A 17,366-nucleotide genomic window follows, 5' to 3' on the forward strand; every position below is an offset into this window, starting at 1 on the left:
TCATGTCCTTGGGACCCTGCACCCGTGTGGGAAACCCAGAAGTTCCTGGCTCCTGGCTTCAGATTAGATCAGCTCTGCCTTTCTGACCATCTGTGTAGCGAACCAGTAGATGAAGACTTTCACCCTGTATCTCTTCTCTATATATAAAATCTAGCTTTCAAATAAAAAATGAATAAATGCTTAAAAAGAGAGAAAGATTAAACCAATAGAACAAAACACTTTCTTAAATACGTGCCACAACTTTTAAATACAGCTGTTTAAATATAGGAAGCATTGGTTTGGGCTTTATTATAATAATTAGTAATCCTGTTAATCCAAAATTGGTTTTACTAAGAAGGTAACATTTTTAGATATCGTCTCAATACTGTGCCATTCTAAGAGACACGCTTAGGAGATTAAAGCTAAAAAACGAAAAACTTGATTAGTAGACTTCAATAGCATACATAGTATTTTAGATGCATTTTGTCACTTCAGAGTTCACAATGAATGTGAAGATAATGAAAGCTATCTATTTCTTCGAAAAGCTTTGTGCTAAGCAAGCATTGCAGTGAAACTATGAAAATAACCAAGTGTTTTATCCATTTTGCATTGAATATTTTAGTTATAAAAAGAAGAAACTTCAACTTTGAAGAATTATAATTCTGTTAAAACCTGACTTGCTTTCCTGAGAAAAGTGGCATACAGTGACTGAAGCTTTAATAGTCATTCATACTTGAAATTTTGTATGTATTAATAATGCTTGGAGTAAAGTAAAACAGCATTTTCTCAATACAATAAATCAAAAATAAATGGAGGCATTTGTGCAAATGTTTCATTTTCAAAATCACCTTGGGCTGAGTCAAACCAGGGAAAACTTCAGCTCAAAGGAAATTTCTGACTCCCCCATTCTCCCCTTAAAATAAAACACAAGGTTGTGAAAACAGAAGATTGTAATGGAAGCTGTCTTGCAACATTAACTGCAGTGTTCATTCCCCTAAAAGCCATGATTCATGGCTGCTCCACAGCCTTTTTCTTTCAGCAATTATGCATATTAGATGAAAGTTTGAATACATAAAAACTAAACACTGATACAAAATTGAGCACCATAAAAGACAAGTTTACTCAACTAGTTTTCTCTAAAGGAAAACGCTAAAGGTAACAAGGCTGCCTCAGTCCAAGCCCCTGGTCCAGGGAAGTTGAGAAAACCATGAACTACAGCTGTAGGCCATCACATAGGGCTTACTCTCACAGATCCCTGCTCAGTGTAATGGCAAAGAACTCCATCACTAGAAAACAGCACCTTTGTGGGACCTACTGCTTCTTCTGGAATTTAATGTACAATTTATTCCTCTGAAATGGAAAAACTGGAGTGTTAGGTACAGCACTTAAAATACTGCTTGGGATGCCCACCACCCCATAGGAGTGCCTGGCTTCCAGTCCCAGCTCCACTTTCAATCCAGCTTCCTGCTAATGCGCACCAGGTAGACAGCAGGTGATGGCTCAAGCCCTTGGGTTTCCAGCTGGATTTCCAGGCTTGAGGCTTCTGCCTAACACAGCCCTGGTTCTTGTGGGCATTTAGGGAACGAACTATCAGATGCAAGATGGCTGGATCAACCTCTGTCTCTGTCAGTATACCTTTTAAGTTATTAACAATAAATGGATATAGCTTTAAAAAAACTATGGAAATGTAATTAAAATGCACTTGTGACAATATAGACAAACTGCTACACAGTATTCCTTCATACTCATTCTTTCTACTTTGATTTTTTTCTCATGAGATTCATAAAGCGTTGTGAAAAGCACATCATGAGAATGAGCCTATGCTATTTTAATCACCTTTCTGTTCCCATAACCTATGTAGATACTAGAATGCAACAGACACTTGCTGGAAAAAAATCTAGAAATATTGTTAGAAGCCTAAATCTTGGGTTTAGACATTGTTTCTGCAACATCTCCATCTAGGCTTTGTGATATGCTACTTAATTCAACAGGCCTCAGATTTCTCACCTAAGAAACAAGAAGTAAAATGATGCCTACTCACAGCCCATGGTCCTTAGGCAAATGTGAGAGACATTATGTAAAATTCCCTGAGCACAATGCCTGATGGCTGACCAGTGTCCATGCTCTGTCTAACCAAACGTTAAATATAATTTGTGCTTTGAGTACTGTTGCTCATTTAAAAAAACATTTCTATAAATGATTATTAACCTCTAAGATTATCATTTCCTCTAATCTCAGAACTCGGGTGGCCAGATGAAAAAAGGACAGATTGTATCAGATATAAGGCCTGAGTATCTACTCTGGTTGGTTTTTTCTCCTACCTCTATCTGTAGGTCAGGACTAAACAAATCCTTGACTTGCCCACGAAGAATTACAGCCAACATTCACAGCAGCCCAGATTTATGTTTTGGCATACATCTTTAAAATAAAGCTTATGACCATTTTAAAATAGGAAATCTCAGAAGAAGCTCAGAAATATTACCAAAAGTATGAAATGTATTGTATAATTTACAAATTTATAATAACCCAAGAATGTATCATAAATTTTATAATCTGAAGAGAAGATAACACACACATACACATACTGTGAACTTATTACATTCCTCATTAATAAAGTAATTAAATGAACCAGCAAGCTATTCTCTGTGTGAAGTCTGCAGGGAATAAAAACAATATCAATCCTTGTACTCAAAAAATGTGTAGTCAACATTGAAACACTTCAATAAAACTACTGACTACTCAATGTCAGTATCCATGTTACCTTATCAAAAATGCCCCCACCTGATTTGTCATTACATCGTATCATTGTTATCTTCCTTTCTTGAATATGTTCTTTTATATCATCTGGTTTCACTCTTGTTAATTGTTTTTCTCTGCAGGAATAGAAGTAGTTTATCTCTTAGTCATTGGGACCATTAACTGGCAAAGATTATACATATATTTGTGCACAGTAAATTTTGTTCTTGAACCTATCATTTTACTTAATACGAGACAAAATCAAAAAACTTAAAATATTTTATCAAAGAATTACTTTCTTTTTCTGTTCTGTTTTCTATCAATTAATATAATTTCAAAATATTGATGAGCCATTGTAAAACATTTGTCCCTCAGAAACACATTCAAGTAGATAAGTAATTTTACAACATTGTGATTAGTGACATAGTAAAAATATGTGGAAGAGAGGGTACCCACAAGGACGATCAATGCTTGCTTGGGCAGATCAAGAAGTCTACTGGAAGGAAAGGGTACCAACCAACTTCACTTTAAAGGAGGCATAGTAGGTTTCTTCAGGAAGCCTCCCCTAGTCCCAAATGAAATGCAAATTCCAGGTCAGGATAACAGTGTGTGTGCAATGCTAAAATAAAGGTTGGCCTAAGTGATGTAAGCTTTGGACTTAGTGACAACCAATCCTGTTTCAGTTTTTACCACGGTGTCAGTTACCACCTAACCATCACCAGTAGCAGCAGCATGCAACAAAATTTATTCATGTAGCTCTCAAATTTGCCAGCTTCAGCTGACCTATTCTAGATTCATGTATGTATCTGGGGGTGAAATGGTAGCCTCCATAATTTTCTGGAAGGACATGACTGCTCCATGTATCTTGTCTTCCAATAGGCTAACCTAGGCATATCTGTCTCATGGAGATAGAAAAAGTATAACACAAGCAGAAAAGGCAAGCACTCTCACAAGACTATGCTTAGGTCAGTGTCTGTTGACATTCTGGCAGCCAAAACATGTCACATAGCTGGAACTAGAGTTAGAGAGGCATGACACTGATGGTGAGTTAGCAAGGAGTATGAATTAAACAGGAGAGAAAAAATGGAGTCTTAAACATTGACCAATTGGTTGCAAACACTGTGAACATGCAACTCCTCTCCTACACTCCAAGCTGTTTCAAGTAAGGAGGGAGTGTAGCAAAGATATTTTTAAATTCCTTTAGCTGAAAATAGACAAATAGTTAAAAGATTTCTCATGAGAAGTTAAGAGGCTGAAGTCACACAGATTGCAGTTTTTCGCACTAAAGGTTACACTTCTATTTCATGTTCCTTAGACAAAACAATAGTCTAAACCAAGCTGGGACATTTTCCAGGATGTAATCAAAAAAGAACATCTGTAAATCAAACTCTGCTGAGGACTGAGGACACATGAGTGATGTGAGACCAAGAATTCTCAGAGGAGCTCAGTGACTGCTTCTGAAACAAGTAGTAAAACCAAAGAGAAAAAACAGATACTAACAAGTTTTGTACCATAAAAACTTTTTTGGCTTTTACAGTGAGAATAGACTTATTAATTACTTACAGAATTCAATAAATGAATAAGTGCCTGCAGATTTTCATAAAGTGAAACCAGTTAAAGTTTTTTTTTATTATATCCACTTCAATAATTCAAACAATGATGTAGAAGACACTCAGGTTGGCGCCCCAATGGCTAAATCCTCACCTTGCATGCACCAGGATCCCATATGGGCACTGGTTCATGTCCCAGCTGCTCCACTTCCCATCCAACTCCCTAGTTGTAGTCTGGGAAACTTGTAGTTGAGGACAGCCCAAAGCCTTGGGACCCTATACCTGCATGGGAGACCCAGAAAGAGCTCCTGGCTTCTGGCTTCATAACAGCTTATTTCCATCTTTGGGGCTACTTGGGATGTGAACCAGTAGACAGATCTTTCTCTCTGTTTCTCCTTCTCTATAAATATGCCTTTTCAATAAAAATAAATAAATCTTTAAAAAAACAAGAGATTCAGGTTTATTTCTATTCAATTTGTACCTCTTAAATATCAATGTACTCACATTTTATTTTTATTTATATGTTTCATTATCATTTCAGGGGCCTGGAAACAAAATTTTGGTCCCAACATTGCTGAATTAAGTCCTTGTTCTTAGACAAGAGGCTTCACCTTAGTCAATTGGTATTCTATGTGTTAATAATTAAAATCCTTTAATTAAGTTCTCACATCACCTTAGATGTAACATTCCGTAATTCTAGAAAGAAATGGTCTATTTACAAATGAGCTCACTTATCTGAAACACATCAGACAATGAGTAGTGAAAAGGGAGAAAGAAAGGCCTGAGTTCTGTTTCATTGTTCTATGTGTCATTTTCAGTACTACATTTTAGTGACTATAGCTTTGCAGTTTATTTTGAAATGAGATAATATGGAGTCTTTAGTTTTATTCTTCTTTGCAAAACTAGTTTGGTTGTTTGAGGTGTTCTGTGATTCCAGAATAATCTATTTTCCTAGCTAAAAATTGTTATTTTTATGATTACTCATGTAACAGATTTTTTTAAACCAATCTAATAGCCACCAGTCACAACTGCTTTTAAACCAATGAAATACATATAACTTGTATGATGGTGTAAGGTAGTTCACATAGTAATTTTTAGGTTTGGGAGCAACTTTTATTCTTTCTGTGCTTGTCATTCTTCATACACCTGCTTCTACCTAGTGACCAGAGAAAGAATTTAGCTACTAGCTAGTTCCTCCATTTGTTACCTAACCAATTTCTACACATTAAACAACAACCATTCTATTCATGTTTCTAGTTCATTTATTGTGAGGATTCCTTTGTCAAGACAGAGGTAACAGAATTGATCTTTATGTTAAGTTTCAGAGATAGAACACAATTGGAGTATGTTCAATATGTATGCTGCACAGCTCCTTTTAGCTGTCTAATCTAAGTCAAATTGCCAAATCTCACTGATCCTCATTTTTCTCAGCTGAAAATGTATAAATCATTGCATTTTTAAATCACTGCTGCGTGAACATTTCTCAGAGTTGAAGAAGAAAGCAGAAGAAAATGAAAATGCCTTTTAACTTAGCTGACTGCTGCCCTCTGAGGCTTGGCTCACAGAGCAAAATGCACCTTTGGTTGTGCTGCTCCTGTGGTCCATTTAACAGACGCAAATGTGCTGAACGAAAAAAGAAAGATAAGCAAACAGCAGTTCAATCATAAACTGGGAAACGGTCTCAAGTGGAAAAGCTGGAAGGAATGCAAGAGACAGGCTGCCCTGGGGAGAGGTGGGAGAAGCAACCGACATCCTCTGCTTCTGAATCACTTACTCAAAAGACAGACCTGAGCTACTGAGGGATCCTCCAGCATAGTAGCTCTGCCACTGATCTCCTGAGCACTCCAAAGCAAAGACTGCCGATTCAGCCATTGCAAATGAGTTAGGAAGAGCTAACTCATCCCCCACAAGCTAACTGGAAAGAAAAACAAGACAAGAAGCAAAGTAACTAATCCTTCTGTTTGTGCCATGTTTTGAGTAAACACCCTCTCTAAGTGGGTGCTTTGCTGAGATCTATACTGTGATATTGCTGACCTTTAGGCTAAACCTCCTACTGCTACTTTTGCAACCAACCCACCTTGAATGAAAGCCAAATTGGACATGTTCTAATATCTAATTCTATTGTTAGTGAAATGAAAACTGGTATTTAAAAGGGTTCCGCTGCCATGAAGATTTGAGTAGATTTGTGCCAAAAGGCTTACATCACTAGACTGAAGGGAAATTTATAACTATTTTTAGTCATTTGCATTTAATCAGCCCAGAATTGCTGACTCTGGTTTCAGCAAGGATCTTACTGCCTGCTCAGTCTGCAAGCTACAGTACTGCAGTGATAGGCAATGACTCAAGAAAGAAGTGTGAGTTCCACCACACACCATGGGTCATTTTTCATCGTGAAGTTTGGCTGTACAGTAAGTCACTTACTTTAACAAAATCTAGGGTTGTTCTCACACCATTGACTTAAAGGACTCCTCCTTTTAATCAGAAACTATACAGCATCAGTCCTGACCTCAGCTGACATGGTTCAAGCCCCAATTCTTCCACTTGTGGAGAGTTCATACTTGAAATGTGTTATGGTTCTAAAGTAACACTTCCTGGTCATAATCACTTTTGAAAATCTCTGTAAGATGACCTCTTACACATCAACTGATTTGAAAGTCAGTTACACAGAGAGAGGGAGTGACAGAGATTTCCCACCCACTGTTTCACTAGTCAGATGACTGCAATATCAGCGCTGGGCCAGGGTGAAGCCAGGAGCTTCCTCCAACTTTCCTGTGTGTGTATCAGGGGCTCAAGCACTTGCATCATCTTCTACTGGTTTTCCCAGACCATTATGATGAAACTGGATCTAAAGTGAGGCAGCATAAACTTGAATTGGCACCCATATGGAATGCCCACATCACAGGCATTGGCTTTAGTCAACATGCAGCAATGCTACCCCTCCCCTAACCGAAATGAGATGATGTCATACATGGTTGTGGGGATCTACAGTCAGTAGGAATATATATACTGAACCCGGAAGCAAGAACTGAGGAACCTGAGCAGCTATTTTATGTCTCTCAGCTTCTTTTCCTACATTCATAAACTGTGGTCATTAACAGAATTTATCCCTAAGGGACACAGCAGGGTTGAAATAAGATGATAAATATGGAGGCCTACCCCATAATTATCACCATAAATGATACTTCACTTGTTTTAAACGGTTGGTAGGGGCTAAGTAAACTCTCAGGATGGGCTACTAGCTATGCATGCAGCAACCATTTTGCAAATAAAGCAACAGAGTCTTACAAAGGTAAGGAAATGGGTAGTAAAACCAAAACCTTTCACCACCCCTCCAACGTGGCATATCTAGCTATTCCACCCATCTCACATGGGTGTCAGGTCTAGTCCTAGCTGCTGCACTTCTAGTCCTGCTCTACTTACACTGCCCATTGCTTATGGCCTAGGAAAGCAGTGGAGAATGGCTTTCAAGTCCACTGGCCCCTGCAACCACTTGGAAACCTGGAAGAAGTCCTTGGCTTTAGACCGGCTCAGCTCTGCTTATTTTAGTCATTTGGAGATTGAACCAGTGAATGGAACATTTTTCTTTTTATTTCTGTCCCTCTCATTCTCTGTAACTCTGACTTTCAAGAAAAAACAGAAGTCTTTTTAAAAAAAAAATCTAAAACTTGTGCACTTTGTACTAGAGTGGTCAGAAATGTAAACAGCCAGGCCACAAAGACTTATCCCACTGGCTTCATCAATTTAGACAAGTTAATCAGGTGTTCTGTGCCTCAGAATTCCAATTTAAAAGACAGGGATAGCAGAATGGCATAGGTTTCTTGGGATTATTGTAAAGGTGTTTCAAGTATAGACAAGCACATCTGAAGCATTTTAATACTGCCTACCTACGCTGAACTGTATAGCATTCTCATCAGCAATTTTGTGATTACGATAATTACAATTATTATTTTCCTATTATTGATAGCACAGATAGTGAAACAATTAGTCGGAAATGTAAAGTTGGTTTCAAAAGTTTACTCAACATAAAGTTAAAATATTTTTTTCTCCTTTTCTCTCAGGATTTTCTCCTTTTGAACCAACAAAGTCATGTGTAACATAAGTCTTGAAAGCATTTCATGTGTACTGTAAGATGGTTAGAAATATCTAACAACTGTCATTTTAGCTATTTAGTTATATACCAAGTTCTCATTTTCTAGGGAGAACACCTAACATCTACTTTCAACATCTTTCCAGAATATATCATCACTAGCCATAATCATCAGATTTTGAATAATCTCTGGAACTTATTTTTCATATCTAACTATAATTTTGTATTCTTTCATTGAGCAATTTCCCAACCCGCATGCCAACTTTTCCAGTACTGGTAGCCACCAATCTTCTCATTACTTCATCAGATCAATTTTTTTTTTTTTAGATTTCACATATGATTAAAATCATATACTATTTGCTTTTCTTTTTCTGGCGTATTCCACTTAACATAATGACATCCAGGTTCATCCATGAAGTGGTAAATGACAGGATTTCATGATTTTTTCTAAGGCTGGATAGTATTTCATTGTGTGTGTGTGTATATTCTTGGGCATGTATGTATATTTTTATAACATATGTGTATGATATATATATTATATATATATATATGTTTCTGTTCATCAGTTGATGAGTATTTAGATTGAATCCGTATCCAGGATATTATTAACAGCACTACAGTAAACATAGACATGCAAATGCCTCTTTGATACACTCTTTTCTTCACTTTAGCCAAAGGGTATCCTTTTGCATCCTATGCTTTTACTAGTATAGATTATATTCTTCGTATTTTGTGTATTAGTTATCACAGATTAGGGAAAATTTTTGATATTTGTCCTCTGGGGACTGGCTTATTTCATCAAGAATAATGGTTTCTATTTGCATCCATTTTGTTGCAAAGCATAGGATTTCATTCTGTTTTATGGTTCAGTAGTATCCCACAGTGTATTACACACCACATTTTCTTTGTCTAGTCATCTGCTAATGTACCTTTGGGTTAATTTTGTATCTTAGCTATTATAAATTGACTTGCAATAAACATGGGTGTACAAATAATTTTCTCATATGCTGATTCCGTTTCATTTGGGTAAATAGTTGTCCTATCATAAATAGTTCTCCCTTTGTGGTTTTCACTTATATTTTCCTGTTAATAATGACATTGAGGATTTTTTCATGTTCCTGTTGGTCAGTTGATTATCCTTTCTGCAGAGATACTTGATCAGTTCTTTTATCCATTTTTAAAGCATTGTTTTCTTGCTATTGATTATCTCAGTTCCTTATGTATTTTAGATATTCACCCCTTATCAAATGTAGTGTGTACAAATATTTTCCCCTTTTGAAGGTTGTCTCTAAACTCCATTGTTTTATTTGTTGTGAAGAAGCATTTTAGTTTGATCTCTTCTTTATTGATGTTTTTTTACTTGTTGCTAATGCTTTTCAAACCACATTCAAAATAAATCATTGTCCAGATTAGATTTACGGAGCTTTTTCTGTCTTCTCCTAATACTGTTTTAGTTTTGGGCTCTTGTCTTTCATTACAAAATTCGTTTTGGGTTCATTTTTGCATGTGGTGTGAGAAATCAGTCAAATCTCCCTGTTCTGCATATGGCTATCCAGTTTTCCCAGGACCACTTACTAAAGAGACTGGCCTTTCCTTGTTGTGTGATCTTGGCACTTTTGTTGAGAACTAGTTGGCTGTAAAGGCGAGGGTTTATTTCTGGACTCTATTTTGTTCCAGTGGTCTATGTGTCTGTTTAAAATGGGACTTTAGGGAGATTTTTTTTCAATAAGATAATTGGAAGTGGTTCAGTGAACTGACAATGAAAGACTGTTGCAGATGAATAAAATAAAAAGACATTGAGACCAGGGTTAGAGAAGAAGTAAGCCAAAATAACTTGCATGAAAGACAGGGAGGGATAGGTAACCAAAGATAAACAGAACATTTGTATCTAAAGACAGAAATTACGTGGACATCATATCAGTAGGCCTTATATTTGTAGTAGTAAGTCAGGGAGAAAGATGGCAAGATCACTCAACAGCTCAGTAAATGTGAATTTAAATACTATTTTATGGACACTGCCGAGGAAATTTAATTCAGGAAATCATTCCTTAGAAAAGGAACTAAGACTGGAAACATAGTTTTATAAGTAGTAGATTTCAGCATCTAGTAGAACATGGGATATCCTGAAGAAGAAATAGGTATTATTTTATCAGTCTTTTAATCTAGGTTAGGATTTTTCAAGAGCACCTTTACATTAGTTGTTGACTTTCGGCTAGCCACTGCTTCATTATTCTTATGACAAGTCCAAGTTTCTTTTGTATAGATTAGGATAAAGAAGGCATAGCATCCAGATACAATGGCTCTGGGATCAGATTAAAATCAGACAAAAGCCAAAACACTTTATTACACATGCTAGCTTAGTTACCTGGAAAACAATATTCAAACTCATCTTACTTTCTCATGTGAAAGTTGAGATGTCAAATGTTGGTTATTATCATTATTGTGAGATTTAAAACGTATAATCCAAATCAAGATGCTTGTATACTGTTTGACACATGAGCAATGCTTAATAAAAATAGTTATATTGTTATTTGTACAAATAAATGGACTAAGATCATCTCTACATTCTTCTCCAGTTATTCATCTTTCCTCTAACCAGAGATCTGTACTGTTCCAGTCTCGTGATCTTGACTCTTCTAGTCCATTCCCTTCCATCTGTAAGCCAAGTTAAGCAGGAAAAACAAATGTTGAAACGGACAGTGTGGAATCAGAAATGTCTGTATGCAAGGGAGGAAGATGAAATGTGTGGACAGTGAGAAAAAGGAAAAAAAACAGGTCTCGGGCCCAGTGCAGGTACCATCAAAGTTGCTAGATGTTGAACAAAGGAATTTGAACACAATAAGACCCAGAATGAATGACTTAAATATGGAATTTAGTCCATTTATCTGGCTTGTTTCCTAGCTTTTACGAATACAACACAGAAATCATTGGAATTTTTATGCATTGCGAATGGAATAATAGGCATGGGTGTGTTTTGTAAATATCACAGTTTAAATGTTGCTGTTCTTGTCACTGTTGTTTCTGTAACTATGACAAACATCTTGTTTCAAGTCTCAGAGGTTAGGGTGTGGGCTGTTGGTCTTGTTTCTGTAAACTGGAACTAGACCTTTGTATTAAATTGTTCATTAGGTTTGAGGAGTGCCTATTCTTACCTTTAACTTCTCAAAAAAAAAAAAAAAAAAAAAAAGAAAGAAAGAAACTTTCCTGAAGGCAGGTGTATTTTATCAGAAAAAAAAAAAATACAGTAAGAAGAAGCAAACTGTAGACAGATTGTGTAAATTCTCAGTTTTCTGTATTCATTTCTTTGATCTGCCAATATATGGTGGTATGGCCTTGAATAAGTTGCTGAATTACTCTGAGTTTCAGTTACTCCATCTTTAAAATGCGGTTCATGGCTGTACACATCACACAGGTATTCTGTGAAGAATAAATGAGGTAATAAATATAAGATCTTGGCACTGTTTCTGGGATGAAGAAGGGACTCCATAAAGGTTAGCTATTAGTGCTACTAAAATAATGGAGTATGTAATATAGAAAGAATAAATAACTTCAGCTTTGGTGAGAAGGTAGATACATAAAGCCTGTATCTAAAGGATGAGGAATGAAGGGAAACACAAAGAAGGAGACAGAAAGAACCAAAGAATTCAGCTGACGTGAGTAGATACTTCATGGCATGAATAGGCTAGTTCTAACAACCACAGGACTGTGAAGGCTGGTCCAAAAGCACCCAACCCTGGGACATGGGCTTCATGCTATGTCTTCAGTTTTTGTTACTGAAGCCTTCCCATTGCTTGTTCTAGAAAGAAACAGTGAACTTAGATTGTAAGGTTGATACCCCAATGTAATGAGAAATGAGAAGTGTCATCATACTTAATTCAAGGCGTTGCCTGGAACCCTGTTAAGACTGTATCTGCCTCTGTCCATTCACCTGCAAAGGTGACTCTTGTACGTGACCACTAGGATTTCAGAATAGAGCAGCAGATTTTAAAATATGAGAGTCAAGAAGCTAGAATCATATTGCTTGTAACAGGGACTACCAGTATTTTCTGTTCGGGTCAGATAGTAAATGCATTAGCCTATTAAGCCTACTCAGATCTACTGTTGCACAAAAGCAGCAATACACAATATATAAATGAATGAATATGGCTGTATTCCATAGAACTTGATTTACAAAAAAAGGGTAGCAGGCTGAATTTGGCTCTCGGGCCATGGTTTGCTGACCTCTACTCTGTACAAACAACTTGATGCAATCATTCAAGTTGTTGGAAGAACCTGAACTAAAGCTTATGTAAAGCAAACATGAGATCAAATATGTTGTTATCTAGAGATTAGCTGACCTAACAGAGCTCTTCGGACTGGAAAGGTGAGGCAGTAAATTGTTTACCTTCAAATAAGGAAGGCAGTTTCTACAGATGAAAATAGAAACAACAGGTGGAAAAAAACCATTCTAGCATATGAGGTACTCATTAATTCACACTAAAATATTACCTGATAGGGTTCAACAATATAATTTGGAGCCGTGATTTCCTGTATGCTAATGCTCCGAGTGTGAATATAACTAAGGTAGGCATACATTTTTGTTCTTCCTGGGCAGTTCTAGTACATCTATTATCTCTGCATAATTATCAATAGTGCCCCTTTCAAACAGGTGTCTAGTATACATTATGCTTTGTTTGACCATAATTACAATGCCTCTTATATTGTGGCACAGATATGCATGTATTATTTAACATTTCATCAAAACTTTCACCATAATATCAGTCTATAAACTGTAGATCATAATGCTAGCTAAGGGTAAGTAAAGGCCTCAAGTCAGAGTCAGATCAAAACCCAAATTCTGTGTGAGGCCTTTCTAAATTTCAGATCCTGATAGAATTTTAAAAATCGCAATTTCTTCATTTTTAAAATATTAGCATGTAGTGTATGTTTGAAATATTCACTATTGTTTCATTATTTTATATGAAAATGGAATAGATTGGTTGAGTGGGGTGTTAAAGTCATTTTTCACATTCAGAAGATGCACCTTGAGAGGAATGATTTCTGTGTCACAGGAGATATTCAAGCAGAGATTTAAAAGGTACTTAACAGGGCCCAGTACAATGGATTAACTAGCTAGTCCTCTGCCTGCAAGTGTCGGCAATCTCATATGGGCAAAACAGTTCGTGTCCCAGCTGCTCCACTTATGATCCAACTACCTGTTTATAAACTGAGAAAGCAGTGGAGGATGGCCCAAGTCTGTGGGACCATCAACCCACATAAGAGACGTAGAGGAAACTCCTGGTTCCTGGTTTCTGCTCAGCTCCACTGCTGTGGCCACTTGGGGAGTGAACCAGTGCATGGAAGATCTTTCTCTCTGTCTCTCTTCTCTATAAATCTTCCTTTCCAATATAAATAACAAATAAATAAAACCTTACAGAGATTCATAAGCAGAGTCTTGCTAATGAACACAGCATTATCATCAAATAGGAGCTTATTGATAAAATGATCTTGGCTTCAACCTAGGATTATTTAAGCAAAATACCCAGCTAGTACATTTTGCCTTACTATAAAGGATTCAGACTTGAGCAGGTTACAATACATGGATTGTCTGTATGTCCCTCAACCTGCTGCCACCTGATATTACAGAGTCCATAACTTTTAAGTTGATAAAATAATGACATACAGAGAAGCTATGCTTCAATATCTACTAGATCTCACTTCAATAAGCAAATTAAGATGCATCCTTTTCACCCAGCTCCAGAAAACTTTGTACCAGGTCAAGTGCTTCTGTTGCATTACTGATTCAAAGCATCAATCTCAGATAGATACAAATGCAGACCTTTAATGTACATACTCAGCACTAGGATGGTTTTGAAGCTAAATGTAACAGCTCATGGCCTTAGTTTGCTTCCATTTGTTTTCATTCACTTCTCTGCTTTCTGGGAAATGTCTGTGTGATTGTTCCCCATGTGTTCTAGTTAGAGATCAGTATTCCATTAATTCACTTACAAATAGATAGTTTAACCTTAGATATTTCCCCAAACCCCAAGGCAGTTGATACAAACATAAACAGAATTGAAAGAACTATTGAAGTATTTAGCTGAGACTTTAGGAAATGCTCTTCTTTGGGGACTGGCACTGTGTCTCAACTGGCTCATCCTCACCTGCAAGCACCACCATCCCTTATGCCTGCCAGTCTGTGTCCCAGCTGCTCCACTTCCCATCTGTCTCCCTTCTTGATGCCTGGGAAAGCAGTGGAGGTTGACCTGAAGCTTTGAGACCCTGAACTTGTGTGGGAGACCCAGAGGATATTCCTGGCTCCTGGTTTCAGCTTGGCTCAGCTCCAGCCATTGCAGCCACTTGGGGAGAGAGCCAGTGGATGGAGGCTGTTTCTCCATCTCTCCTTCTGTCTCTAAACCAGCCTTTCCAATAAAAATAAATAATTCTTTTTTTAAAAAATGCTTCTCTTTCAAAGACTTCCTGGTGTTGTTTGTAATACAAGTCAATTGCTTTAGCTGTAGGATTGCATTATCTGCCCTTGATGCAGGTTTTCTAATACTCCTGGCTGTTCAAATGACACAGAAAATGGGGTGTGCTGGCTCACTGGGTTACATCAAATGCTTCTTAGATCCCTTTTCTGGTTCTGTTATTCTGTAACTGCTGAGTGTTATGCTATCTTTCCCATTAGAATCTCACAAAGAAAAATGAAAAATATACTGTTTTGAGAATTCTGAGCTTTAAAAAAAGCTAGGAATTACTTCACAGAAAACAAAATGCCAATATTTTCTTAAGCCATGATGTGAAACCAGTATGATGACAACTGCAGGTGCACGGCACGAAACACTAGTTTGATGATGTGTTGGATAACAACGTGGGTTTCAACATCAGAAAGACTTGGCTTACAAGGTGGTTCCTGCTACTTCTACTTGTGTGATCCCACACAACTTGCTTTGCTTCCCTGAGTTTTAGTGCACTAATCTGTAAAAGGGAGTAATAATAGCACATTCCCTCTGAAGCTATCATAAAGATTAAATAAGATAATGTATATAAGTACCAAAAACCTTGTTTGGCACATAATAAGTATTCAATAAATGTTAGCTATCATTATTTTTGCCCCATTACCATCACACTGGCATAAAACACTAGAAGTTGTTCAGTTCAAGCAGTTACACTAAACACAAAGATATGCCATAGTGCTTTCTAATAACATTGTATTCACAAATAGTATCATGAACAACCAAGTAGTGAGAATTTCTATATGACAAGCACTATAGATAGATAGCATGGTAGCCCCAGTAATTTCGAGGGACCTAACTTGCATATTACACCTTTAATAGATGTTGAATGAATGAATGAATGAATGAATGAAGTATTTTGCTGATTTCAAAGCATTTTTCTACTCATAAATGTGATGGATTTTTTGTAGGAAATAGATAAGTAAAAAGCAAACATGCCTGCAATTTCAGCATCAATGCAACAACCATTGCTAATATTTTGATATATTCTTTCCCAAAGAATGTAAAATTACATAGAGAAAATTTCAATATTTAAAGAACTATACTTAATTTTGATCAAACTGTATGTAAGATTTTTTTATTATTCACATAAATACTTCCTTTACTTCATTTGGCATACTGAACAAACATGATTTATACCATTTATGACATTCTAGGATGCGCCAAATAGTTTCTACCATAGCCATATTTCTACACATTTCATGCGTTTCAAAACTAATTCATCTTGAGGTATGATATTGATCATTCTACTCAGTGAATTCTTAACCTTTGCGCAGTAAACAACCTGAAGACCTAATTATTTTTTTTAAAAAAACTATAAAGACATAAAATATTGCCTATGATTTCACAAGGCTTATAAATTCTAAGACGTCCATCATGGATTCCTACCTCCTGAACTTCTGGCCAAAATTATAAACTATTCCAATATGAAGATCAGAACCAATACAAGGATACAGGGACTTTACTGTAACAATTGTGGGAAAGTACGGTATTAGAATACAGCTGACTTCAGGATATCTGCCCATTTTCATAACATGAGCACAGTCCCAGTTCATTGTTGTGTTTGTGGTTTTCCAGGTTTTAAATACACATTGATGCCTCCGCTCACCCTTCATTGAATAAAATGTCATGTGCCATAACTTCATTATTAATGATGAAAAATGCATCACCTGTCATCGCTGTGAGTTCCTGCATCTTACAGACCTCTGACACTACTGGGTCTACTCCTCCTTCTTGCTCCTAAGTGTGTTTTGTACACTACTTTTGAACAAAGATATGACATGACTCAGCATTGGGAAACAACCACTTAAAGAAAACAATCCTATCATAATAGCTGAAATAAACACAAGAAACTTGAAATACAACATAAAGACTGACAAGTACAAAAGGGGTATACTTGCAGCGTTGAGTCAAATGTTTTACACCAACAGAATGCAGTTTTAACTTAATTTTTTATAGTTGTAGCCAAAGAGATTTACAGTCTTTAATTCATTATCTTAATTACATGAGTGTACTATGTCACATATGCAGTTTATACTAATGAGGCTGTTGTACAAACAGGATATATGGTTTCTAAAGAATTCTAACAGTTTCTCAACATAAAGCTAAAAAATGAGTTTGTAATTTTTGTTGTTACTATCTGCTTTCTTCCGGACATATGAGCATTACTAAGGTGAAACCTTAAATTTGTAGAAGTAGGTACGTATATCTGCACGTATCTATGAGCATATTTATACTTGCTCATAAACATGAGAACCTCTAAATTTTCACTAACTTCCAAAGAGTGGTGAAGGAAAATTTTGAAGACAACTCTGAGAACAATTTATATCAAAGACTTTTTTGTTTTCCTTTCACAGCTGCATCATCCCTCCCAAGGCTTCCGCTTTGGGACTGTTCGGGAAAGCAGTGCTGAAGATTATGTGAGGCAAAGCTTTCCAGAGATGCATGAATATATGAGAAGATACAATGTGCCAGCTACCCCTGATGGAGTGCAGTATTTGAAGTGAGTATCTACACCTT

At 36.6% G+C, this 17,366-nt stretch overlaps 1 protein-coding gene across 1 annotated transcript in view; it reads left to right on the forward strand.

The window, feature by feature from the left end:
• Window positions 1-17,366, forward strand: part of GRIN3A (glutamate ionotropic receptor NMDA type subunit 3A) — a 157,507-nt gene that overhangs the window by 89,337 nt on the left and 50,804 nt on the right. The window contains exon 4 of the mRNA XM_004580939.4: window positions 17,204-17,349. Within this exon, the coding sequence (XP_004580996.2) occupies window positions 17,204-17,349 (146 nt within the window). The remainder of the gene's footprint in view (window positions 1-17,203; window positions 17,350-17,366) is intronic.

The sequence above is a fragment of the Ochotona princeps genome, chromosome 14 (genome assembly GCF_030435755.1).
Source record: "Ochotona princeps isolate mOchPri1 chromosome 14, mOchPri1.hap1, whole genome shotgun sequence".
In the NCBI taxonomy this organism is placed as follows: domain Eukaryota; kingdom Metazoa; phylum Chordata; class Mammalia; order Lagomorpha; family Ochotonidae; genus Ochotona; species Ochotona princeps.